The sequence below is a fragment of the Oncorhynchus kisutch genome, unplaced genomic scaffold, assembly GCF_002021735.2.
Source record: "Oncorhynchus kisutch isolate 150728-3 unplaced genomic scaffold, Okis_V2 Okis01b-Okis20b_hom, whole genome shotgun sequence".
Classification (NCBI taxonomy): domain Eukaryota; kingdom Metazoa; phylum Chordata; class Actinopteri; order Salmoniformes; family Salmonidae; genus Oncorhynchus; species Oncorhynchus kisutch.
In genome coordinates, this window is record NW_022261978.1 from 2,775,378 (window position 1) to 2,802,965 (window position 27,588).

Here is a 27,588-nt window from a genome sequence, read left to right on the forward strand (position 1 = left end):
AGGGTAGGGCGTCATGCTCATAAGGTCTTCAACTGAAATACACCACCCATAGGTTTGAATCCAGTCTAAGGGCAAAGCCTGTCTCCAAGGGCTGGCATTCAATCAGATCAGCATAATCGCACGCTTGATATTTAAAGATAATTTCCAATTGAAAACATGGTCTCTGTGAACATTGCCTTAAAGAGCCAATGGGCTTGAATCCCGGCCAAGGTGGCTCACTTTACTACCTCAACACCAGCAGTGGAGATAGTTTCCCTTCGGAACTAAAATGCATTGAGAGTCAAACACTTTAAAAGCATATGATTTATTAAGAACAAGAGTTAATTTTCATCAAGAAGAAACAACAACGACGGCAAAACATTTATCGTACAAAAAAGGAGTGTTTACTTGACGTTTCAGGCTGATGATACGGCAAAGCATTTGAAATGACTCCTATGTTCATTCATAGACAGGGTGGCCGACAACTACAGCACATGTTGTTCGGGTTAAGAGGCAAACAGAATTCATAGACTTTGGAAAACATTACACTGAATAGCAACAGTAGAATTTGAAATAGATGAGTGAGGTCACTAATTCAATGAAACCAACCTTTCACCAATGTTAACTGCACTCACATGGCAACAAAATACAGTTCTAAACTCCCCTTCAACAACATGCAAGCAACAAAAGCAGGAAGGCGGCCATTTTGTATTCTATTTACGCAATAACTCTTGAATGGTTAGTCATTTCTATAGCTGGAGAAACACTGATCATTGAAGTGGATAAATGCTAGCTAACCTTTTCTTTTTTGACTTGGAAGAATCAGGCCCTGTTCAAACCCTTCTAATGCAACCTTGTTTGTGCACAATCACTGATCTGACAAAGTTGGATAGGTGGAATTTAGGCTACTTTCCACTGCGTCCTCTGACCAACCAGATCGTGTTAGATCAGTGGTGATTTCCTTGAGGAATAGGTGAAGGAAGGAGGTATTAGAACAGGGCCTATTGCACCAGTCAATGCACCCTGAGAGAGTTCCTAATAAACCTAAATCATTGGATGGAAACCAGTACAGACAGTTTTCAGTAGAACAGAGCTACAACCTTTCAAACTGATCACAAACAGAGAATGGAAAAATACTTGAGTGATTCAATCAGTACAATGTAAATTCATTTAACTAGGCAAGTCAGTTAACAAATTCTTATTTACGACGACGCTGGGCCAATTGTGTGCCGCCCTATGGGACTCGCAATCACGGCCGGTTACGCTACAGCCTGAAATCGAACCAGGGTCTGTAGTGACACCTCTAGCACTGCGATGCAGTGCCTTCGACCACTGCGCCACTCAGGAGCCCTAAATACACAACCAATCGCAAATGAACAGATTAAACCAACCATCCCACACAAACGGGTACCATTGGGACCAAGGTGGCAGTGCCAACCAAAAGACACCAGGCAGGAAACTCTCCCATAGAGAGATGTGTCTTGAGAAAGGCAAAATAAGTCCACATCCCACAATGTCAAGCATTACATTTAGATTTATTTACACAAGAGTATAAAATGCACCTCAGGGTCATATTCATCAAGCATCTCAGAGTAGGAGGCAAAACTGATCCTATATCAGCACTCCCCCCAAAATTCTGAAAACGTGCCATCACATCAGTCAGTGGAATCTCACATTATGACATGTGGACATGGCCATAAATGTCCGCTAGGGGGCGAAAGAGCTTCAAATTAACTTGTGCTGCTAATTTCCTGCCCAGCAACCCAGAACTCCAACTGTTACTATGGTAAAGTCACCATAGACTTGACCTTTCCCATCTCCACAGATCTGGGATCAGATCACTAGCCTCAAATCCTTTATCCATAAGGGGAAACTACATAAAACATGTCTAGGGGGAACTTCGACCTCCTATGATAAAGCTATTCCAAAGGGCCAGATGCTTTGGAACAAGGTAGAAGTTGACCTAACAACAGATCTACGATATAGGTGATTTCACCAATCCTAAGTAGTGCACTATGTAGGGAATAGGGTCCTATTTGGGATGAAGCCCATAGATCATCTCATAGACGTATAAAAATAGATAAGGCAACATTGACATCTCCCTCCCTCCTCCCAAGTCTGTACCATCATTCACACACACAAGAGACATCTTAGCTTTGCCTGAATATATAATATAATGTAACCGTCATCTCACTGCTCTCCTCTGATATGAGTGGTGAGAGAGGTGGGAAATAGGAGGGAAATGGGGATAGACAGAAACCCAGAGAGAGACAGAGACCCAGAGAGAGAGAGACCGAGACCCAGAGAGAGAGACAGAGACAAAGTGATGAGTACTAGAAAGATAGAATTCAGTCTCTGAATAATCTATGACAAAGGAAAGAAGAGGGTTGGATTGGATTCCCTGTTTCCTATATCGATGCCTCCATCCATCCCTTCATCCATTTCATGGTTCATCCCCAGGAAGGAGTGGGCGAGTGCGGTAGAGTCGTGTAGTGAAGAGAGGTCCATACTCAGAGGGTGAAGAAGAGGATGAGAACAACTACCATGATGACCACCAGTACTCCGATGGCACACCACTGTCTCCTACCTGAGAGAACACACACACACACACACACACACACACACACACACACACGTCACAATCACGAGTGTATAGTCTAGAGATGCTAATATGTACTTGTCTGCCATAGCCTGAGGGCCACTGAATAATAACATATGCATAGAAAGCAGTAACTTAACATCATTCCAAATAGTAGTGGTATGGGGAGTAGAAGTGATAGCAGTTTAGTGATGGCGGTAGTAGTAATGATGATGGTAATAGGGGTGATGGTAATGATAGCAGTTTAGTGATGGTGGTAGTAATGATGATGATAGTAGTAGTGATGGTGGTAGTAGTAGTGATGGTGGTAGTAGTAGTGATGGTGGTAGTAGTAGTAATGGTGGTAGTAGTAGTGATGGTGGTAGTAGTAATGATGATGATGGTAATAGGGGTGATGGTAATGATAGCAGTTTAGTGATGGTGGTAGTAATGATGATGATAGTAGTAGTGATGGTGGTAGTAGTAGTGATGGTGGTAGTAGTAGTAATGGTGGTAGTAGTAGTGATGGCGGTAGTAGTAATGATGATGGTAATAGGGGTGATGGTAATGATAGCAGTTTAGTGATGGTGGTAGTAATGATGATGATAGTAGTAGTGATGGTGGTAGTAGTAGTGATGGTGGTAGTAGTAGTGATGGTGGTAGTAGTAGTAATGGTGGTAGTAGTAGTGATGGTGGTAGTAGTAATGATGGTGGTGGTAGTAGTAATGATGATGATAGTAGTAATGATGATGAATGATAGTAGTAATGATGGCAGTAGTAGTAATAATGGTGGTAGTAGTAATGATGATGATAGTAGTAATGATGATGGTAGTAGTAATGATGATGGTGGCAGTAGTAATGATGATGATAGTAGTAATGATGATGAATGATAGTAGTAATGATGGTAGTAGTAATGATGATGATAGTAGTAATGATGGTGGTAGTAGTAGTGATGGTGGTAGTAGTAGTAGTGATGGTGGTGGTGGTAGTAGTAATGATGGTGGTAGTAGTGATGATGATGGTGGTAGTAGTAATGATGATGATAGTAGAAATGATGGTGGCAGTAGTAATGATGATGATAGTAGTAATGATGATGAATGGTAGTAGTAATAATGGTGGTAGTAGTAATGATGATTATAGTAGTAATGATGGTGGTAGTAGTAGTGATGGTGGTAGTAGTAGTGATGGTGGAAGTAGTAATGATGGTGGTGGTAGTAGTAATGATGGTGGTGGTAGTAGTAATGATGGAGGTAGTAGTAATGATGATGATAGTAGTAGTGATGGTGGTAGTAGTAGTGATGGTGGAAGTAGTAGTGATGGTGGTAGTAGTAATGATGATAGTAGTAATGATGGTGGTAGTAGTAGTGATGGTGGAAGTAGTAATGATGGTGGTAGTAGTAGTGATGGTGGTAGTAGTAGTGATGGTAGTGGTAGTAGTAATGATGGAAGTAGTAATGATGGTGGTAGTAGTAGTGATGGTGGTAGTAGTAGTGATGGTAGTGGTAGTAGTAATGATGGTGGTGGTAGTAGTAATGATGGAAGTAGTAGTGATGGTGGTAGTAGTAATGATGATAGTAGTAATGATGGTGGTAGTAGTAGTGATGGTGGAAGTAGTAATGATGGTGGTAGTAGTAGTGATGGTGGTAGTAGTAGTGATGGTAGTGGTAGTAGTAATGATGGTGGTGGTAGTAGTAATGATGATGATAGTAGTAGTGATGGTGGTAGTAGTAGTGATGGTGGAAGTAGTAGTGATGGTGGTAGTAGTAATGAAGATAGTAGTAGTGATGGTGGTATAGTAGTGATGGTGGTAGTAGTAGTGATGGTAGTGGTAGTAGTAATGATGGTGGTGGTAGTAGTAATGATGGTGGTGGTAGTAGTAATGGTGGTGGTAGTAGTAATGATGATGATAGTAGTAATGATGATGATAGTAGTAATGATGGTAGTAGTAGTAATGATGGTGGTGGTAGTAGTAGTAGTAATGATGGTGGTGGTAGTAGTAGTGATGGTGGTGGTAGTAGTAGTAATGGTGGTGGTGGTAGTAGTAGTAATGGTGGTGGTGGTAGTAGTAGTAATGGTGGTGGTAGTAGTAGTAATGATGGTGGTGGTAGTAGTAATGATGGTGGTGGTAGTAGTAATGATGGTGGTGGTAGTAGTAGTGATGGTGGTGGTAGTAGTAGTGATGGTGGTGGTAGTAGTAGTGATGGTGGTGGTAGTTGTAATGATGGTGGTAGTAGTAGTGATGGTGGTAGTAGTAGTGATGGTGGTAGTAGTAGTGGTAATAGTAGTAGGTGGTGGTAGTAGTAATGATGATGATAGTAGTAATGATGATGAATGATAGTAGTAATGATGGCAGTAGTAGTAATAATGGTGGTAGTAGTAATGATGGAGGTAGTAGTAATGATGGTGGTAGTAGTAATGAATGTGGTAGTAGTAGTGATGGTGGTAGTAGTAATGATGGTGGTAGTAGTAGTGATGGCGGTAGTAGTAATGATGGCGGTAGTAGTAATGATGGCGGTAGTAGTAATGATGGTGGTAGTAGTAATGATGGTGGTCGTATTAATGATGGTGGAAGTAGTAATGATGGTGGAAGTAGTAATGATGGTGATAGTAGTAATGATGATGAATGATAGTAGTAGTGATGGTGGTAGTAGTAGTGATGGCGTAGTAGTAATGATGTTGGTAGTAGTAATGATGATGAATGATAGTAGTAGTGATGGTGTTAGTAGTAATGATGGCGGTAGTAGTAATGATGGTGGCGGTAGTAGTAATGATGGTGGCGGTAGTAGTAATGATGGTGGCGGTAGTAGTAATGATGGCGGTAGTAGTAGTGATGGCGGTAGTAGTAGTGATGGCGGTAGTAGTAGTGATGGCGGTAGTAGTAATGATGGTGGTAGTAGTAGTGATGGCGGTAGTAGTAGTGATGGCGGTAGTAGTAATGATGGTGGTCGAAGTAATGATGGTGGTAGTAGTAATGATGGTGGTAGTAGTAATGATGGTGGTAGTAGTAATGATGGTGGTAGTTGTAATGATGGTGGTGGTTGCAATGGTGGTCGTAGTAATGGTGGTCGTAGTAATGATGGTGGTAGTAGTAGTGATGGCGGTAGTAATGATGGAGGTAGTAGTAATGATGGTGGTAGTAGTAATGATGGTGGTAGTAGTAATGATGGTGGTCGTAGTAATAATGGTGGTCGTAGTAATAATGGTGGTCGTAGTAATAATGGTGGTAGTTGTAATGGTGGTCGTAGTAATGATGGTGGTAGTAGTAATGATGGTGGTAGTAGTAGTGATGGTGGTCGTAGTAGTGATGGCGGTAGTAATGATGGAGGTAGTAGTAGTGATGGCGGTCGTAGTAGTGATGGTGGTCGTAGTAATGGTGGTGGTAGTAGTAGTGATGGTGGTCGTAGTGATGGCGGTCGTAGTAGTGATGGCGGTCGTAGTAGTGATGGCGGTCGTAGTAGTGATGGTGGTAGTAGTAGTGATGGTGGTCGTAGTAATGGTGGTAGTAGTAGTAATGATGATGGTGGTAGTAGTAGTGATGGTGGTCGTAGTAATGGTGGTAGTAGTAGTAATGATGATGGTAGTAGTAGTTGTAGTACTGATGTAATGGTGAGGATGACAGTTATTGTTTCATTTTCCATGTTGAGCCTTTTATATTATTAGATTTCTAATTGACTGTTACCATAGTATTGTTATTTTCTTTATTTGTATTATTACTACCATATTATTATTATTCATTATTTTATTACAGTGTATATTGTATACATTGTTGCTAAGGCAATATAGACATTGTTTTTCATGTCAATAAAGCAGCTTGAATTTGAATGTGAAACTTGAGAGACAGAGAGAGAGAGAGAGAGAGAGAGAGAGACAGAGAGAGAGAGAGAGAGAGAGAGAGACAGAGAGAGAGAGAGAGAGAGAGAGAGAGAGAGAGAGAGAGAGAGAGACAGAGAGAGAGAGAGAGACAGAGAGAGAGAGAGAGAGACAGAGAGCAGAGAGAGAGACAGAGAGAGAGAGAGAGAGAGAGAGAGAGAGAGACAGAGAGAGAGAAGAGAGAGAGGCAGAGAGAGAGAGAGAGAGAGAGAGAGAGAGAGAGAGAGAGAGAGAGACAGAGAGAGAGAGAGAGACGAGAGAGAGAGAGAGAGAGAGAGAGAGAGACAGAGAGAGAGAGAGAGAGAGAGAGAGAGAGAGAGAGAGAGAGAGAGAGAGAGAGAGAGACACAAAGAGAGAGAGAGAGGAAGACAGAAAGAGGGAAAGGAGAGAGAGAGCAGGACAGAGAGAGGAAAAGGGAGAGAGACGGAGAGGAAAAGAGAGAGGGAGAGAGAGTGATATTAAGGTAAAGAGAGGGAGGGTGTTGTACCTGTCGTCTATGTGTGTGAGAGAGAACAACTGACAGAGATGGAATGTGTGTGTTAACTCACTGCTGGTCATGTGGGAGACTTTCTCCATCTTCTTGAGGACAGAGTCCATCCTAGAACCTGTCTGGTCCATCTCCTCTCCAAACTCTCCTAGCATACTGGAACATACAGGACAAAATAGGTGTTAGGCACACACATTTGAGTCATTTAACAGACATTCTTATCCAGAGCGACTTACAGGAGCAATTAGGGTTAAGTGCCTTGCTCAAGGGCACAAACAGATTTTTCACCAAGTCGGCTCAGGGATTCAAACCAGTGATTTTTGGTTACCGGCCCAACGCTCTTAACCACTAGGCTACCTGCTGCTTACACACACACACACAAACAAACACACTCTTAGACCATTGAGACACACACAGCAAACCGTCTAAAACACCCCTAAAATACTGGAACATACAGGAGAATCCCTCAAACATTGAACACGTAAAGTACACACATACTGAACCCTTCAAACACACACACGTCTCAGCATGGGAAGTATACTGTGAGATTACATGACAACAATGGAATTCACATGTAAACGTTCAGTACACACAGAGGCTCCTTGAACCCTTTAAAACCACGCACATACACTTGAGCAAGGCGGTTAACTCAACAACAACTGCTGTCCTGGCTCCGATGACGTCTGATTCAGAGGGTTACATGTGGAAGACACATTACGGTTGAATGGATTCAGTTGTACAACTGACTAGGTCCTTTCTTTACACACACATGAGGCGGCTATTTAAGTCATGATAACCAGTGGAAGAGGGAGGTGTGGTCCCTTAAGGGCAGCAGGTGGAGAGGTTCCAACCCCTATTTCCTTCCCATTACTCCCATTGACCCTCAACACCAAGTGTGTGTGTGTGTGTGTGTGTGTGTGTGTGTGTGTGTGTGTGTGTGTGTGTGTGTACTCACACAGCCTGCTGGTCTAGTTCATCTCCGATGCGTCCTGACATGTCTTTCAGTACTCTGATGCTTCCTGTCACCAGCTCCAACTGCTCATCCTGGTCCTGCATGATCAACTGTGGAGAACACCACCACCATCATCATCATCCTCCTCCTCCTCCTCTTAACCCCAACCGTAGCTTCATGTCCACACCGCAGCTCAGCCCTAAACCATCATCACATGAGCCATCATCTTGTTCCTTAAATATCAAGGAGACACAGAAACCTTCACGCTAACCCTCTTCCCTCCCTCCATCCTACCTGCTGCTGTTCCTGTTGGTCCTGGATGTATCTGGAGTTGGTTGACACCAGGTGAGACTCCAGACCATCAGACCTGTCCTGCCCAGACGCACCCATCAGAGCCTGAGATAGACAGAGACCAACTGATGTTACAACTGATGTTACAACGTGTGAGACAGAGGAGATGCCTGTTGATACAAGTCAACGTGTATCGACATAAAGGTGTGTGTGTATAGAGAGGAGAGAGGGGAGAGAGAGAGGAGAGAGAGGAGAGAGAGAGGAGAGGAGAGAGAGAGGAGAGAGGAGAGAGAAATAGTGTGTAGACAGGCAAACCAACCTGTCTGTTCTTCTTCTCTGCCTGGGCCACAACAGAGGGACTGGAAAGTTGATCCTTCATCTCCTACACATAACACACAGTGTTAGCTACAACAACACACAGTGTTAGCTACAGTAGCTACAACAACACACAGTGTTAGCTACAGTAGCTACAACAACACACAGTGTTAGCTACAGTAGCTACAACACCACACAGTGTTAGCTACAACAACACACAGTGTTAGCTACAGTAGCTACAACACCACACAGTGTTAGCTACAGTAGCTACAACACCACACAGTGTTAGCTACAACAACACACAGTGTTAGCTACAACAACACACAGTGTTAGCTACAGTAGCTACAACAACACACAGTGTTAGCTACAGTAGCTACAACACCACACAGTGTTAGCTACAGTAGCTACAACACCACACAGTGTTAGCTACAGTAGCTACAACACCACACAGTGTTAGCTACAACACCACACAGTGTTAGCTACAACACCACACAGTGTTAACTACAACAACACACAGTGTTAGCTACAACAACACACAGTGTTAGCTACAGTAGCTACAACACCACACAGTGTTAGCTACAGTAGCTACAACACCACACAGTGTTAGCTACAGTAGCTACAACAACACACAGTGTTAGCTACAGTAGCTACAACAACACACAGTGTTAGCTACAGTAGCTACAACAACACACAGTGTTAGCTACAGTAGCTACAACAACACACAGTGTTAGCTACAGTAGCTACAACACCACACAGTGTTAGCTACAGTAGCTACAACACCACACAGTGTTAGCTACAACAACACACAGTGTTAGCTACAGTAGCTACAACACCACACAGTGTTAGCTACAGTAGCTACAACACCACACAGTGTTAGCTACAACACCACACAGTGTTAGCTACAACACCACACAGTGTTAACTACAACACCACACAGTGTTAGCTACAACAACACACAGTGTTAGCTACAACAACACACAGTGTTAGCTACAACAACACACAGTGTTAGCTACAACAACACACAGTGTTAGCTACAACAACACACAGTGTTAGCTACAACAACACACAGTGTTAGCTACAACAACACACAGTGTTAGCTACAACAACACACAGTGTTAGCTACAACAACACACAGTGTTAGCTACAACAACACACAGTGTTAGCTACAACAACACACAGCGTTAGCTACAACAACACACAGTGTTAGCTACAACAACACACAGTGTTAGCTACAACAACACACAGTGTTAGCTACAACAACACACAGTGTTAGCTACAACAACACACAGTGTTAGCTACAACAACACACAGTGTTAGCTACAAACAACACACAGTGTTAGCTACAACAACACACAGTGTTAGCTACAACAACACACAGTGTTAGCTACAACAACACACAGTGTTAGCTACAACAACACACAGTGTTAGCTACAACAACACACAGTGTTAGCTACAACAACACACAGTGTTAGCTACAGTAGCTACAACACACAGTGTTAGCTACAGTAGCTACAACAACACACAGTGTTAGCTACAGTAGCTACAACAACACACAGTGTTAGCTACAGTAGCTACAACAACACACAGTGTTAGCTACAGTAGCTACAACAACACACAGTGTTAGCTACAGTAGCTACAACACCACACAGTGTTAGCTACAGTAGCTACAACAACACACAGTGTTAGCTACAGTAGCTACAACAACACACAGTGTTAGCTACAGTAGCTACAACAACACACAGTGTTAGCTACAGTAGCTACAACAACACACAGTGTTAGCTACAGTAGCTACAACAACACACAGTGTTAGCTACAGTAGCTACAACACCACACAGTGTTAGCTACAACAACACACAGTGTTAGCTACAGTAGCTACAACAACACACAGTGTTAGCTACAGTAGCTACAACAACACACAGTGTTAGCTACAGTAGCTACAACAACACACAGTGTTAGCTACAGTAGCTACAACAACAGACTACACACCGTAGATTAAATCCAATCAAATGTAGCTGCAGAAATCCCCTTTTCTTTTCTGTTATAGAGGTAGGTTAAGGGGATACCTAGTCAGTTGTACAACTGAATGCCTTCAACTGAAATGTGTCTTCAGCGTTTAACCTAACCCCCCTGAATCAGAGAGGTGCGGGGGGCTGCCTTAATCGACATCCACGTCTTCGGCACACAGGGAACAGTGGGTTTACTGCCTTGCTCAGGGGCAGAACGACTGATTTTTTTCCTTGTCAGCTCAGGGATTCAATCCAGCAACCTTTGGGTTACTGGCCCAACGCTCTAACCACTAGGCTACCTGCCGGTGACAGACAGGTAGTGATATTACACCGTGTTACCTGTACGGCCTGCCGTGTTCGCTCCACAAAGTCTCTCCTCTCCTGCAGCTCATTCTCCCCCAGACGGAACTTCCCTGGGTTGGACTCAACGATACCTGGGAGAGGGTCAAGGCTCAACGCTCAACACACACAGATCTCAGGGTTCTCCTCGGGAACTGTTAGGAATGTGGTTCTGCCGAGTACGGCAGGGTGGGAGGCCCGGAGGGGGGCAGTGCCCCCCCTTTGGACTCAAGAGATTTGTTTTTGAACACCTGTAACTACACACACACACACACACACACAGGCCTACGCTCTACACACACACAGAGGCCTACGCTCTACACACACACAGCGGCCTACGCTTTACACACACACAGAGGCCTACGCTCTACACACACATACAGGCCTACGCTCTACACACACACAGAGGCCTACGCTCTACACACACACACAGGCCTACGCTCTACACACACACACAGGCCTACGCTCTACACACACAGGCCTACGCTCTACACACACACACACACAGGCCTACGCTCTACCCACACACACACACACAGGCCTACGCTCTACACACACACGCCTACGCTCTACACACACACCTCATTCATATCAGCTGTCCTGCTCCAGATATCATAGTCTAGGACTCAGTTGGTCTTTGGGCCAGTTTGTGTTTGTATATTCTCTCCCCCTCTTTCTATAAGGAAGGACAGACTATACACCTCTCCCCCTCTTTCTATAAGGAAGGACAGACTATACACCTCTCCCCCTCTTTCTATAAGGAAGGACAGACTATACATCTCTTTTATGCGACCACGTTTTCCAAAAACTCTTAAATACCTGCTCAGAATTAACATTCAAAGATGTCTGCAGAAAGAATGGGGTCAGCTACAACATCACACCTTGAGTTGGTTATTTAACTACAGTAAGTGAAGTGGATTTACACGGTAGCGGAATTACATCATGGTCCCCTATACTACACAGAAACTGCATAATTATGGATGTCATTCTCCTCATGTTTCACAAGTTTAGACATCACACCGCAGCAGACCAGAGCAGTGTAGAGTTCAGTACAATACAGCAGAGTTCAGTACAGTACAGTACAATACAGTAGAGTTCAGTGCAGTACAATACAGTAGAGTTCAGTGCAGTACAATACAGTACACTAGAATACAGTACAGTAAAGTAGAGTTCAGTACAGTAGAGTACAGTAAAGTACAATGCAGTAGAGTTCAGTACAGTATAGTACAGTAGAGTTCAGTACAGTACAATACAGTAGAGTTCAGTGCAGTACAATACAGTACACTAGAATACAGTACAGTAAAGTAGAGTTCAGTACAGTAGAGTACAGTAAAGTACAATGCAGTAGAGTTCAGTACAGTATAGTACAGTACAATACAGTAAAGTAGAGATCAGTACAGTAGAGTTCAGTCCAGTACAGTAGAGTTCAGTAGAGTACAGCACAGTACAGTAGAGATCAGTTCAGTAGAGTTCAGTAGATTTCAGTTCAGTGCAGTAGAGTTGAGTAGAGTAGAGTTCAGTACAGTAGAATACAGTACAGTAGAGTTCAGTACAGTACAGTACAGTTCAGTTCAGTTCAGTACAGTACAATACAGTAAAGTAAAGTAAAGTAGATTTCAGTTCAGTAAAGTACAATACAGTAGAGTACAATACAGTACAGTACAATACAGTAGAGTACAATACAGTACAGTACAATACAGTAGAGTACAATACAGTACAGTACAATACAGTAGGGTACAATACAGTACAGTACAATACAGTAGAGTACAATACAGTACAATACAGTAGAGTACAATACAGTACAGTACAATACAGTACAGTACAATACAGTAGAGTACAATACAGTAGAGTACAATACAGTACAGTACAATACAGTAGAGTACAATACAGTAGAGTTCAGTACAGTACAATACAATACAGTACAGTACAGTACAGTACAGTAAAGTAGAGTTCAGTACAGTACAATACAATACAGTACAGTACAGTACAATACAGTAGAGTACAATATGGTACTCTACTTTTCATTACTGTACTCCACTATTATGTTGTATTGGACTGTACAATCCAAACATAATTCTTTAATAGGTTCAGATTTGGTCCAGTCCAGTCCGCCTGTGGACGTTGAAATTAAGGTCAGGCTGGACTGACCAAATTTCAACTACTCTTCAACGTCCATATACGTCCGGTGTCGGTTGGTGCTCAGTGGAAGAGGATGCTGGTTACAGTAAATGGAAAGAGAAGAGGCTCGTGGGTAGGTGTTGGTAAGAGCTGGGAGAAGTGACATTAACTGGAGAGGGAGGAAGAGAGAGGGGGAAGGGTTTCTGCAGAATCAGACTGTTTTAACAATCTTGGTTTGACCACCAGACAACAGAAAGACAAAGAAACAGTTATGAGCTGAACATAACAATATGTCAGTAGAAGAGAGGACAGTAACAGGAGACACTATGAGCTGAACATAACAGTCAGTAGAAGAGAGGACAGTAACAGGAGACACTATGAGCTGAACATAACAGTCAGTGGAAGAGAGGACAGTAACAGGAGACACTATGAGCTGAACATAACAGTCAGTGGATGAGAGGACAGTAACAGGAGACACTATGAGCTGAACATAACAGTCAGTGGAAGAGAGAACAGTAACAGGAGACACTATGAGCTGAACATAACAGTCAGTGGATGAGAGGACAGTAACAGGAGACACTATGAGCTGAACATAACAGTCAGTGGAAGAGAGGACAGTAACAGGAGACACTATGAGCTGAACATAACAGCCAGTGGAAGAGAGAACAGTAACAGGAGACACTATGAGCTGAACATAACAGTCAGTAGAAGAGAGGACAGTAACAGGAGACACTATGAGCTGAACATAACAGTCAGTGGAAGAGAGGACAGTAACAGGAGACACTATGAGCTGAACATAACAGCCAGTGGAAGAGAGAACAGTAACAGGAGACACTATGAGCTGAACATAACAGTATGTCATTGTAAATAAGAATTTGTTCTTAACTGACTTGCCTAGTTAAATAAAAGTTCAATTTTTTTAAATTGTCACTTTACCCCTACCTACATGATTAAATTACCCCAACTAACCTGTACCCAACACACATTGACTCGGTACCGGTACCCCCTGTATACAGCCTCCACATTGACTCGGTACCGGTACCCCCTGTACCCAACACACATTGACTCGGTACCGGTACCCCCTGTATATAGCCTCCACATTGACTCGGTACCGGTACCCCCTGTATACAGCCTCATTATTGTTATTTTATTGTGTTCATTTTTATTAAATGTTTTTGTTTAGTTAGTAAATATTTTCTTAACCAGCAATGCAGTTTAAGAAATGGAGTTAAGGGCTTGTAGTAAGCATTTCACGGTACGGTCTACACCTGTTGTACTCAGCACATGTGACAAATAACATTCGATGTGATCTTATGAACTTGACGTTGGTGCTCATTGGTCCATTTACCTAGAAGTGCCCTCATATAGCATACTCTGTCACACATTCCAAGCTGTTGTTTTACATGCTGTAGCTGCACACATTCCAGTAGAAATGCAGTTAAGAGGCGTGTGTGTCCAGTGTGTGTGTGGACCCGAGTGCCCTCCTCCAGAAGCTCCTCCCAGCATTTGTAAAGACTCCTGGTCCATTTACATGGAAGTGCCCTCATATAGCATACTCTGTCATCTTTCATTCTTTCCCTCGTTCTCTCTGTGTGTGGAAGCGTTATGTTTATATAGACAGAAAAAGATACTGATGGTTTCACTCAGGTCCTCCAGGTCCCAGTCTATGGCTCTGAGACAGTTCCTCAGTTCATTGGTGCTCCAGTCCAGCTCATCTTTGCTCACCTGCACAACAAAAGAAAACATTTAGGCATGTCAAACATGAGACCGAACACAGTGAAAGGTCAATGTTCACCTGTACATTATAGATAGAGCAGTTACAGATAACAGTAACAGTGCATATCAGGTAGGTAGGGACTGAACAGGCTACACTAGTAAGTCAGAGATTGATGATGACAAGCTGCTGTTATACACGCTATGGTCGCACACATTCCAAGGTGTTGTTATACACGCTGTGGCTGCACACATTCCAAGGTGTTGTTATACACGCTGTGGCTGCACACATTCCAAGGTGTTGTTATACTCGCTGTGGCTGCACACATTCCAAGGTGTTGTTATACACGCTGTGGCTGCACACATTCCAAGGTGTTGTTATACACGCTGTGGCTGCACACATTCCAAGGTGTTGTTATACACGCTGTGGCTGCACACATGTTCCAAGCTGTTGTTATACACGCTGTGGCTGCACACATTCCAAGGTGTTGTTATACACGCTGTGGCTGCACACATTCCAAGGTGTTGTTATACACGCTGTGGCTGCACACATTCCAAGGTGTTGTTATACTCGCTGTGGCTGCACACATTCCAAGGTGTTGTTATACATGCTGTGGCTGCACACATTCCAAGGTGTTGTTATACACGCTGTGGCTGCACACATTCCAAGGTGTTGTTATACTCGCTGTGGCTGCACACATTCCAAGGTGTTGTTATACACGCTGTGGCTGCACACATTCCAAGGTGTTGTTATACTCGCTGTGGCTGCACACATTCCAAGGTGTTGTTATACACGCTGTGGCTGCACACATGTTCCAAGCTGTTGTTATACACGCTGTGGCTGCACACATTCCAAGGTGTTGTTATACACGCTGTGGCTGCACACATTCCAAGGTGTTGTTATACACGCTGTGGCTGCACACATTCCAAGGTGTTGTTATACACGCTGTGGCTGCACACATTCCAAGCTGTTGTTATACACGCTGTGGCTGCACACATTCCAAGGTGTTGTTATACACGCTGTGGCTGCACACATTCTAAGCCGTTGTTATACACACTGTGGCTGCACACATTCCAGTAGAAATGCAGTTAAGAGGCGTGTGTGTCCAGTGTGTGTACCTGAGTGCCCTCCTCCAGAAGCTCCTCCCAGCGTTCGTAAAGGCTCCTGGCACGAGACAACGCCTTCTGGACCTCCCTGAGACAACACACACCGCTTAGATCAGGCTTTATCACAACCGGCCGTGATTGGGAGTCCCATAGTGTGGCGCACAAGTGGCCCAGCGTCGTCTGGGTTTGGCCGGTGTAGGCCGTCATTGTAAATAATAACTTGTTCTTTAACTGACTTGCCAAGTTAAATAAATACATATAAAAAGATCAGGGCTCCAACCCTGTTCCTGGAGAGCTACCCTCCTGTAGGTTTCTACTCCAACCCTGTTCCTGGAGAGCTACCCTCCTGTAGGTTTCCACTCCAACCCTGTTCCTGGAGAGCTACCCTCCTGTAGGTTTCTACTCCAACCCTGTTCCTGGAGAGCTACCCTCCTGTAGGTTTCTACTCCAACCCTGTTCCTGGAGAGCTACCCTCCTGTAGGTTTCCACTCCAACCCTGTTCCTGGAGAGCTACCCTCCTGTAGGTTTCCACTCCAACCCTGTTCCTGGAGAGCTACCCTCCTGTAGGTTTCTACTCCAACCCTGTTCCTGGAGAGCTACCCTCCTGTAGGTTTCTACTCCAACCCTGTTCCTGGAGAGCTACCCTCCTGTAGGTTTCTACTCCAACCCTGTTCCTGGAGAGCTACCCTCCTGTAGGTTTCTACTCCAACCCTGTTCCTGGAGAGCTACCCTCCTGTAGGTTTCTACTCCAACCCTGTTCCTGGAGAGCTACCCTCCTGTAGGTTTCTACTCCAACCCTGTTCCTGGAGAGCTACCCTCCTGTAGGTTTCTACTCCAACCCTGTTCCTGGAGAGCTACCCTCCTGTAGGTTTCTACTCCAACCCTGTTCCTGGAGAGCTACCCTCCTGTAGGTTTCTACTCCAACCCTGTTCCTGGAGAGCTACCCTCCTGTAGGTTTCTACTCCAACCCTGTTCCTGGAGAGCTACCCTCCTGTAGGTTTCTACTCCAACCCTGTTCCTGGAGAGCTGCCCTCCTGTAGGTTTCCACTCCAACCCTGTTCCTGGAGAGCTACCCTCCTGTAGGTTTCCACTCCAACCCTGTTCCTGGAGAGCTACCCTCCTGTAGGTTTCTACTCCAACCCTGTTCCTGGAGAGCTACCCTCCTGTAGGTTTCTACTCCAACCCTGTTCCTGGAGAGCTACCCTCCTGTAGGTTTCTACTCCAACCCTGTTCCTGGAGAGCTACCCTCCTGTAGGTTTCTACTCCAACCCTGTTCCTGGAGAGCTACCCTCCTGTAGGTTTCTACTCCAACCCTGTTCCTGGAGAGCGACCCTCCTGTAGGTTTCTACTCCAACCCTGTCCCTGGAGAGCTACCCTCCTGTAGGTTTCCACTCCAACCCTGTTCCTGGAGAGCTACCCTCCTGTAGGTTTCTACTCCAACCCTGTTCCTGGAGAGCTACCCTCCTGTAGGTTTCTACTCCAACCCTGTTCCTGGAGAGCTGCCCTCCTGTAGGTTTCTACTCCAACCCTGTTCCTGGAGAGCTACCCTCCTGTAGGTTTCTACTCCAACCCTGTTCCTGGAGAGCTACCCTCCTGTAGGTTTCCACTCCAACCCTGTTCCTGGAGAGCTACCCTCCTGTAGGTTTCCTCTCCAACCCTGTTCCTGGAGAGCTACGCTCCTGTAGGTTTCCTCTCCAACCCTGTTCCTGGAGAGCTACCCTCCTGTAGGTTTCTACTCCAACCCTGTTCCTGGAGAGCTACCCTCCTGTAGGTTTCCACTCCAACCCTGTTCCTGGAGAGCTACCCTCCTGTAGGTTTCCTCTCCAACCCTGTTCCTGGAGAGCTACCCTCCTGTAGGTTTCCTCTCCAACCCTGTTCCTGGAGAGCTACCCTCCTGTAGGTTTCTACTCCAACCCTGTTCCTGGAGAGCTACCCTCCTGTAGGTTTCTACTCCAACCCTGTTCCTGGAGAGATACCCTCCTGTAGGTTTTCACTCCAACCCTGTTCCTGGAGAGCTACCCTCCTGTAGGTTTCTACTCCAACCCTGTTCCTGGAGAGATACCCTCCTGTAGGTTTTCACTCCAACCCTGTTCCTGGAGAGCTACCCTCCTATAGGTTTTCACTCCAACCCTGTTCCTGGAGAGCTACCCTCCTGTAGGTTTTCACTCCAACCCTGTTCCTGGAGAGATACCCTCCTGTAGGTTTTCACTCCAACCCTGTTCCTGGAGAGCTACTCTCCTGTAGGTTTTCACTCCAACCCTGTTCCTGGAGAGCTACCCTCCTGTAGGTTTTCACTCCAACCCTGTTCCTGGAGAGCTACCCTCCTGTAGGTTTCTACTCCAACCCTGTTCCTGGAGAGCTACCCTCCTGTAGGTTTCTACTCCAACCCTGTTCCTGGAGAGCTACCCTCCTGTAGGTTTCCACTCCAACCCTGTTCCTGGAGAGCTACCCTCCTGTAGGTTTCTACTCCAACCCTGTTCCTGGAGAGCTACCCTCCTGTAGGTTTCCACTCCAACCCTGTTCCTGGAGAGCTACCCTCCTGTAGGTTTTCACTCCAACCCTGTTCCTGGAGAGCTACCCTCCTGTAGGTTTCTACTCCAACCCTGTTCCTGGAGAGCTACCCTCCTGTAGGTTTCCACTCCAACCCTGTTCCTGGAGAGCTACCCTCCTGTAGGTTTCCTCTCCAACCCTGTTCCTGGAGAGCTACCCTCCTGTAGGTTTCCTCTCCAACCCTGTTCCTGGAGAGCTACCCTCCTGTAGGTTTCTACTCCAACCCTGTTCCTGGAGAGCTACCCTCCTGTAGGTTTCTACTCCAACCCTGTTCCTGGAGAGATACCCTCCTGTAGGTTTTCACTCCAACCCTGTTCCTGGAGAGCTACCCTCCTGTAGGTTTCTACTCCAACCCTGTTCCTGGAGAGATACCCTCCTGTAGGTTTTCACTCCAACCCTGTTCCTGGAGAGCTACGCTCCTGTAGGTTTCCTCTCCAACCCTGTTCCTGGAGAGCTACCCTCCTGTAGGTTTCTACTCCAACCCTGTTCCTGGAGAGCTACCCTCCTGTAGGTTTCCACTCCAACCCTGTTCCTGGAGAGCTACCCTCCTGTAGGTTTCCTCTCCAACCCTGTTCCTGGAGAGCTACCCTCCTGTAGGTTTCCTCTCCAACCCTGTTCCTGGAGAGCTACCCTCCTGTAGGTTTCTACTCCAACCCTGTTCCTGGAGAGCTACCCTCCTGTAGGTTTCTACTCCAACCCTGTTCCTGGAGAGATACCCTCCTGTAGGTTTTCACTCCAACCCTGTTCCTGGAGAGCTACCCTCCTGTAGGTTTCTACTCCAACCCTGTTCCTGGAGAGATACCCTCCTGTAGGTTTTCACTCCAACCCTGTTCCTGGAGAGCTACCCTCCTATAGGTTTTCACTCCAACCCTGTTCCTGGAGAGCTACCCTCCTGTAGGTTTTCACTCCAACCCTGTTCCTGGAGAGATACCCTCCTGTAGGTTTTCACTCCAACCCTGTTCCTGGAGAGCTACTCTCCTGTAGGTTTTCACTCCAACCCTGTTCCTGGAGAGCTACCCTCCTGTAGGTTTTCACTCCAACCCTGTTCCTGGAGAGCTACCCTCCTGTAGGTTTCTACTCCAACCCTGTTCCTGGAGAGCTACCCTCCTGTAGGTTTCTACTCCAACCCTGTTCCTGGAGAGCTACCCTCCTGTAGGTTTCCACTCCAACCCTGTTCCTGGAGAGCTACCCTCCTGTAGGTTTCTACTCCAACCCTGTTCCTGGAGAGCTACCCTCCTGTAGGTTTCCACTCCAACCCTGTTCCTGGAGAGCTACCCTCCTGTAGGTTTTCACTCCAACCCTGTTCCTGGAGAGCTACCCTCCTGTAGGTTTCTACTCCAACCCTGTTCCTGGAGAGCTACCCTCCTGTAGGTTTCCACTCCAACCCTGTTCCTGGAGAGCTACCCTCCTGTAGGTTTCCTCTCCAACCCTGTTCCTGGAGAGCTACCCTCCTGTAGGTTTCCTCTCCAACCCTGTTCCTGGAGAGCTACCCTCCTGTAGGTTTCTACTCCAACCCTGTTCCTGGAGAGCTACCCTCCTGTAGGTTTCTACTCCAACCCTGTTCCTGGAGAGATACCCTCCTGTAGGTTTTCACTCCAACCCTGTTCCTGGAGAGCTACCCTCCTGTAGGTTTCTACTCCAACCCTGTTCCTGGAGAGATACCCTCCTGTAGGTTTTCACTCCAACCCTGTTCCTGGAGAGCTACCCTCCTATAGGTTTTCACTCCAACCCTGTTCCTGGAGAGCTACCCTCCTGTAGGTTTTCACTCCAACCCTGTTCCTGGAGAGATACCCTCCTGTAGGTTTTCACTCCAACCCTGTTCCTGGAGAGCTACTCTCCTGTAGGTTTTCACTCCAACCCTGTTCCTGGAGAGCTACCCTCCTGTAGGTTTTCACTCCAACCCTGTTCCTGGAGAGCTACCCTCCTGTAGGTTTCTACTCCAACCCTGTTCCTGGAGAGCTACCCTCCTGTAGGTTTCTACTCCAACCCTGTTCCTGGAGAGCTACCCTCCTGTAGGTTTCCACTCCAACCCTGTTCCTGGAGAGCTACCCTCCTGTAGGTTTCTACTCCAACCCTGTTCCTGGAGAGCTACCCTCCTGTAGGTTTCCACTCCAACCCTGTTCCTGGAGAGCTACCCTCCTGTAGGTTTTCACTCCAACCCTGTTCCTGGAGAGCTACCCTCCTGTAGGTTTCCACTCCAACCCTGTCCCTGGAGAGCTACCCTCCTGTAGGTTTCCACTCCAACCCTGTTCCTGGAGAGCTACCCTCCTGTAGGTTTCCACTCCAACCCTGTTCCTGGAGAGCTACCCTCCTGTAGGTTTCTACTCCAACCCTGTTCCTGGAGAGCTACCCTCCTGTAGGTTTTCACTCCAACCCTGTTCCTGGAGAGCTACCCTCCTGTAGGTTTCCACTCCAACCCTGTTCCTGGAGAGCTACCCTCCTGTAGGTTTCCACTCCAACCCTGTTCCTGGAGAGCTACCCTCCTGTAGGTTTCCACTCCAACCCTGTTCCTGGAGAGCTACCCTCCTGTAGGTTTCTACTCCAACCCTGTTCCTGGAGAGCTACCCTCCTGTAGGTTTCTACTCCAACCCTGTTCCTGGAGAGCTACCCTCCTGTAGGTTTCTACTCCAACCCTGTTCCTGGAGAGCTACCCACCTGTAGGTTTCTACTCCAACCCTGTTCCTGGAGAGCTACCCTCCTGTAGGTTTCCACTCCAACACTGTTCCTGGAGAGCTACCCTCCTGTAGGTTTCTACTCCAACCCTGTTCCTGGAGAGCTACCCTCCTGTAGGTTTCTACTCCAACCCTGTTCCTGGAGAGCTACCCTCCTGTAGGTTCTACTCCAACCCTGTTCCTGGAGAGCTACCCTCCTGTAGGTTTCTACTCCAACCCTGTTCCTGGAGAGCTACCCTCCTGTAGGTTTCTACTCCAACCCTGTTCCTGGAGAGCTACCCTCCTGTAGGTTTCTACTCCAACCCTGTTCCTGGAGAGCTACCCTCCTGTAGGTTTCTACTCCAACCCTGTTCCTGGAGAGCTACCCTCCTGTAGGTTTTCACTCTAACCCTGTTCCTGGAGAGCTACCCTCCTGTAGGTTTCTACTCCAACCCTGTTCCTGGAGAGCTACCCTCCTGTAGGTTTCTACTCCAACCCTGTTCCTGGAGAGCTACCCTCCTGTAGGTTTCTACTCCAACCCTGTTCCTGGAGAGCTACCCTCCTGTAGGTTTCCACTCCAACCCTGTTCCTGGAGAGCTACCCTCCTGTAGGTTTCTACTCCAACCCTGTTCCTGGAGAGCTACCCTCCTGTAGGTTTCTACTCCAACCCTGTTCCTGGAGAGCTACCCTCCTGTAGGTTTCTACTCCAACCCTGTTCCTGGAGAGCTACCCTCCTGTAGGTTTCTACTCCAACCCTGTTCCTGGAGAGCTACCCTCCTGTAGGTTTTCACTCCAACCCTGTTCCTGGAGAGCTACCCTACTGTAGGTTTTCACTCCAACCCTGTTCCTGGAGAGCTACCCTCCTGTAGGTTTCTACTCCAACCCTGTTCCTGGAGAGCTACCCTCCTGTAGGTTTTCACTCCAACCCTGTTCCTGGAGAGCTACCCTACTGTAGGTTTTCACTCCAACCCTGTTCCTGGAGAGCTACCCTCCTGTAGGTTTCTACTCCAACCCTGTTCCTGGAGAGCTACCCTCCTGTAGGTTTCTACTCCAACCCTGTTCCTGGAGAGCTACCCTCCTGTAGGTTTTCACTCCAACCCTTTTCCTGGAGAGCTACCCTCCTGTAGGTTTCTACTCCAACCCTGTTCCTGGAGAGCTACCCTCCTGTAGGTTTCCACTCCAACCCTGTTCCTGGAGAGCTACCCTCCTGTAGGTTTCTACTCTAACCCTGTTCCTGGAGAGCTACCCTCCTGTAGGTTTTCACTCCAACCCTGTTCCTGGAGAGCTACCCTCCTGTAGGTTTCTACTCCAACCCTGTTCCTGGAGAGCTACCCTCCTGTAGGTTTTCACTCCAACCCTGTTCCTGGAGAGCTACCCTCCTGTAGGTTTTCACTCCAACCCTGTTCCTGGAGAGCTACCCTCCTGTAGGTTTCTACTCCAACCCTGTTCCTGGAGAGCTACCCTCCTGTAGGTTTTCACTCTAACCCTGTTCCTGGAGAGCTACCCTCCTGTAGGTTTCTACTCCAACCCTGTTCCTGGAGAGCTACCCTCCTGTAGGTTTCTACTCCAACCCTGTTCCTGGAGAGCTACCCTCCTGTAGGTTTCTACTCCAACCCTGTTCCTGGAGAGCTACCCTCCTGTAGGTTTCCACTCCAACCCTGTTCCTGGAGAGCTACCCTCCTGTAGGTTTCTACTCCAACCCTGTTCCTGGAGAGCTACCCTCCTGTAGGTTTCTACTCCAACCCTGTTCCTGGAGAGCTACCCTCCTGTAGGTTTCTACTCCAACCCTGTTCCTGGAGAGCTACCCTCCTGTAGGTTTCTACTCCAACCCTGTTCCTGGAGAGCTACCCTCCTGTAGGTTTCTACTCCAACCCTGTTCCTGGAGAGCTACCCTCCTGTAGGTTTTCACTCCAACCCTGTTCCTGGAGAGCTACCCTACTGTAGGTTTTCACTCCAACCCTGTTCCTGGAGAGCTACCCTCCTGTAGGTTTCTACTCCAACCCTGTTCCTGGAGAGCTACCCTCCTGTAGGTTTTCACTCCAACCCTGTTCCTGGAGAGCTACCCTACTGTAGGTTTTCACTCCAACCCTGTTCCTGGAGAGCTACCCTCCTGTAGGTTTCTACTCCAACCCTGTTCCTGGAGAGCTACCCTCCTGTAGGTTTCTACTCCAACCCTGTTCCTGGAGAGCTACCCTCCTGTAGGTTTTCACTCCAACCCTGTTCCTGGAGAGCTACCCTCCTGTAGGTTTCTACTCCAACCCTGTTCCTGGAGAGCTACCCTCCTGTAGGTTTCCACTCCAACCCTGTTCCTGGAGAGCTACCCTCCTGTAGGTTTCTACTCTAACCCTGTTCCTGGAGAGCTACCCTCCTGTAGGTTTTCACTCCAACCCTGTTCCTGGAGAGCTACCCTCCTGTAGGTTTCTACTCCAACCCTGTTCCTGGAGAGCTACCCTCCTGTAGGTTTTCACTCCAACCCTGTTCCTGGAGAGCTACCCTCCTGTAGGTTTTCACTCCAACCCTGTTCCTGGAGAGCTACCCTCCTGTATGTTTTCACTCCAACTCTGTTCCTGGAGAGCTACCCTCCTGTAGGTTTTCACTCCAACCCTGTTCCTGGAGAGCTACCCTCCTGTATGTTTTCACTCCAACCCTGTTCCTGGAGAGCTACCCTCCTGTAGGTTTTCACTCCAACCCTGTCCCTGGAGAGCTACCCTCCTGTAGGTTTTCACTCCAACCCTGTCCCTGGAGAGCTACCTTCCTGTAGGTTTTCACTCCAACCCTGTTCCTGGAGAGCTACCCTCCTGTATGTTTTCACTCCAACCCTGTTCCTGCAGAGCTGCCCTCCTGTAGGTTTTCACTCCAACCCTGTTCCTGGAGAGCTACCCTCCTGTAGGTTTCTACTCCAACCCTGTTCCTGGAGAGCTACCCTCCTGTAGGTTTTCACTCCAACCCTGTTCCTGGAGAGCTACCCTCCTGTATGTTTTCACTCCAACTCTGTTCCTGGAGAGCTACCCTCCTGTATGTTTTCACTCCAACTCTGTTCCTGGAGAGCTACCCTCCTGTATGTTTTCACTCCAACCCTGTTCCTGGAGAGCTACCCTCCTGTATGTTTTCACTCCAACCCTGTTCCTGGAGAGCTACCCTCCTGTATGTTTTCACTCTAACCCTGTTCCTGGAGAGCTACCCTCCTGTAGGTTTTCACTCCAAACCCTGTTCCTGGAGAGCTACCCTCCTGTAGGTTTTCACTCCAACCCTGTCCCTGGAGAGCTACCCTCCTGTAGGTTTTCACTCCAACCCTGTTCCTGGAGAGCTACCCTCCTGTATGTTTTCACTCCAACCCTGTTCCTGCAGAGCTGCCCTCCTGTAGGTTTTCACTCCAACCCTGTTCCTGGAGAGCTACCCTCCTGTAGGTTTTCACTCCAACCCTGTTCCTGGAGAGCTACCCTACTGTAGGTTTTCACTCCAACCCTGTTCCTGGAGAGCTACCCTCCTGTAGGTTTTCACTTGAATCCCAGTTGTAACTAACCCGATTCATCTTATAAACCAGCTAATTATTATAATGAGGTGTGCTAGATTAGGCTTGGAATGATCCATTACAGGATGGTGGCTCTACAGGAACAGAGTTGGAGAGCCCTGGGTTAGACACACATCATAAAAATACACATCACACACTTAACAATACCTTTCCTGCATTTCCCTGACACACACTTTAAACAAGTCCTTGTCAAAGAGACAGTGAAAAATGCTAGGTTATATTTAACGATGTTAGCTACAACAATGTAGCAACCGCTCCCTGTCCGAGTCTTTTATACCGACAGGTTAAGCCACCATAGTCCCTGTGCCCAAGAGCACTAAGGTAACCTGCCTAAATGACTACCGACCTGTAGCGCTCACACCTGTGGTCATGAAGTGCTTTGAAAGGCAGGTCATGGCTCACATCAACACCATTATCCCAGAAACCCTAGAACCACTACAATTTGAATACCGCCCTAACAGATCCACAGATGATTGCAATCTCTACTGCACTCCACACTGCCCTTTCCCCACCTGGACAAAAGGAACACCTATGTGAGAATGCTGTTCATTGACTACAGCTCAGCGTTCAACACCATAGTACCCTCAAAGCTCATCAATAAGCCAAGGATCCTGGGACTAAACACCTCCCTCTGCAACTGAATCCTGGACTTCCTGACGGGCCGGCCCCAGGTGGTATGGGTAGGTAACAACAAATCCGCCACGCTGATCCTCAACACGGGGGCATCTCAGGGGTGCGTGCTCAGTCCCCTCCTGTACTCCCTGTTCACTCATGACTGCACAGCCAGGCAGACGCCAACACCATCATTAAGTTTGACGATGACACAACAGTGGTAGGCCTGATCACCGACAACGATGAGACAGCCTATAGGGAGTAGGTAAGAGACCTGGCCGTGTGGCGACAGGACAACAACCTCTCCCTCAACGTGATCAAGACAAAGGAGATCATTGTGGACTACAGGAAAAAGAGGACCGAGCACGCCCCCATTCTCATCGATGGGGCTGTAGTGGAGCAGGTTGAGCGCTTCAATTCCTTGGTGTCCACATCACCAACAAACTAACATGGTCTTAGCACACCAAGACAGTAGTGAATAGGGCTCAACGAAACCTATTCCCCCTCAGGAGACTGAAAAGACTTGGCATGGGTCCTCAGATACTCAAAACGTTCTACAGCTGCACCATCGAGAGCATCCTGACTGGTTGCATCACTGCCTGGTATTGCAACTGCTCGGCCTCCGACCACAAGGCACTACAGAGGGTAGTGCCTATAGCCCAGTACATCACTGGGGCCAAGCTTCCTGCCATCTAGGACCTCTACACCAGGCGGTGTCAGAGGAAGACCCTAAAAATTTTCAAAGACTCCAGCCACTCTAGTCATAGACTGTTCTCTCTGCTCCCGAATGGCAAGCCATACCTGAACACCAAGTCTAGGTCCAAGAGGCTTCTAAACAGCTTCTACCCCCAAGCCATAAGACTCCTGAATATCTAGTCAAATGGTTACCCAGACTATTTGCCCCCCCCCCCTCTTTTTACACGGCTGCTACTCTCTGTTGTTATCATCTACGCATAGTCACTTGAAAAACTCTACATGTACATATTACCTCAACTAAACGGTGCTCCCGCACATTGTACCAGTAACCCCGTGTATAGTCTCGTTGATGTTATTTTACTGCTGTTCTTTAATTACTTGTTACTTTTATTTCTTATTCTTACTGGTATTTTTTTTAAACTGCATTGTTGGTTAGGGCCTGATAAGTAAGCATTTCACTGTAAGGTCTACCTACACCTGTTGTATTCGGCGCATGTGACTAATACAATTTGATTTGATACTGCAATGTATCTACTCACTGATCCCACGTTTAGCTATGTGGTTGATGATACAAATGTCGCAAGCTGGCGAAGTTGCATGCCCTCTACTCCAGGCACAACACAACAATCTCCCTCTCTCTCACACACAAATACACGTGCCATCAAAGCTTCTAATAAGGCATGTAACGTTAGCCTACATTTCTAGGTAACGCGGAGATGTAACGCCCTATCTTGACCCAAACAAATCTGTGTGGATACTCCACACATCCCTGTCAATTTCACAACACTCCGTCAACTGCCCCGTTGCAAAAGACCCAAACTCGCCACCCAACTTTCAATGAATCATTTTTGACACGAAGACTAGATTTCAACGACACGCCAACGCGAAGTCGCTACCTTAATGTCAACATAAACCCGCACGTTGATTGCGAATCTAGCCTGTAGCATTAGCTAGCAAATTAGCTTGCCACAGACAGGTTGATAACTTCTAAACGCCACGTTATCAAACGAAACTACCCCAAACGTCATACACATCCAACTTGTCCTGTAAGTAAACGGTGGAGAAGTTGGTTGACAGTTTATTTAGAAACCCTTCCTTACCCCTTGACTACGAAGAACGGATCTTCCAGCGACATATTGGACACTTCAACGCCAGACCTGACGCATGCGCGCTGGGGGCCCGAAGCAGGACGCCAGCACAATGCAGCGAGCGCCTCTACGGAGCTCCGCTGTCATGTGGCCATGGACTGTACTGTCATTTGGTACTGTGTCAAAACTAGACAGTCAGAATTGTACATATCTGCTTTTGTAATGATATAACAGAGATGTAAATGCATATTATATATTCATTCAGAATAGAATAGAACAGCAGGACTTCTTGGTTAAGTGCTCTTAAATCCAGGCATCCCCTGAATAAGGGATGCATGCCCTTTACAATTGCATACACCTGCTCCAAAAAGGGTAGCACAGTACTGTGGTATTTATACATATTGAACAACACAGCAATATTAAATGTATAATCACAAGATCAGAGAAACATTAGCTTGTCATTCATGCATGCCCTGCTCTATGCTAGTCCACCTCATCATATAGAAGTAACTATTGGTTTATGAGGAAACACATTCTTTCAGGAATAGTGTTTTTTAATTGTTTTTATCCACCTTTATTTAACCAGGTAGGCAAGTTGAGAACAAGTTCTCATTTACAATTGTGACCTGGCCAAGATAAAGCAAAGCAGTTCGACACATACAACGACACAGAGTTACACATGGAGTAAAACAAACATACAGTCA

The 27,588-nt window shown here is 46.8% G+C and overlaps 1 protein-coding gene across 1 annotated transcript; it reads right to left on the reverse strand.

Moving 5' to 3' along the window:
- Nucleotides 1–285: 285 nt before the first annotated feature.
- LOC109885686 (syntaxin-10) lies at nucleotides 286–27,026 on the reverse strand. The gene is made up of 9 exons (XM_031811358.1): nucleotides 26,897–27,026; nucleotides 15,768–15,843; nucleotides 14,567–14,660; nucleotides 10,818–10,912; nucleotides 8,477–8,539; nucleotides 8,161–8,262; nucleotides 7,870–7,976; nucleotides 6,976–7,070; nucleotides 286–2,566 (listed from the first exon to the last, which is right to left on the reverse strand). Exons 1-9 carry the CDS (start codon nucleotides 26,929–26,931, stop codon nucleotides 2,490–2,492), a joined length of 744 nt encoding a protein of 247 aa, XP_031667218.1. The 5' UTR covers nucleotides 26,932–27,026; the 3' UTR covers nucleotides 286–2,489.
- Nucleotides 27,027–27,588: the final 562 nt, after the last annotated feature.

What these genes read in the sequence shown, in the direction of transcription:
- LOC109885686 (XM_031811358.1), bottom strand. Translation starts at nt 26,931, where the DNA reads ATGTCGCTGGAAGATCCGTTCTTCGTAGTCAAGGG. An exon ending in TTCTGGAGGAGGGCACTCAG is followed by an intron (nt 14,661 to 15,767) that starts GTACACACACTG and finishes TTTGTTGTGCAG; the next exon opens with GTGAGCAAAGATGAGCTGGA. An exon ending in GGACCTGAGTGAAACCATCA is followed by an intron (nt 10,913 to 14,566) that starts GTATCTTTTTCT and finishes ACCCTCTCCCAG; the next exon opens with GTATCGTTGAGTCCAACCCA.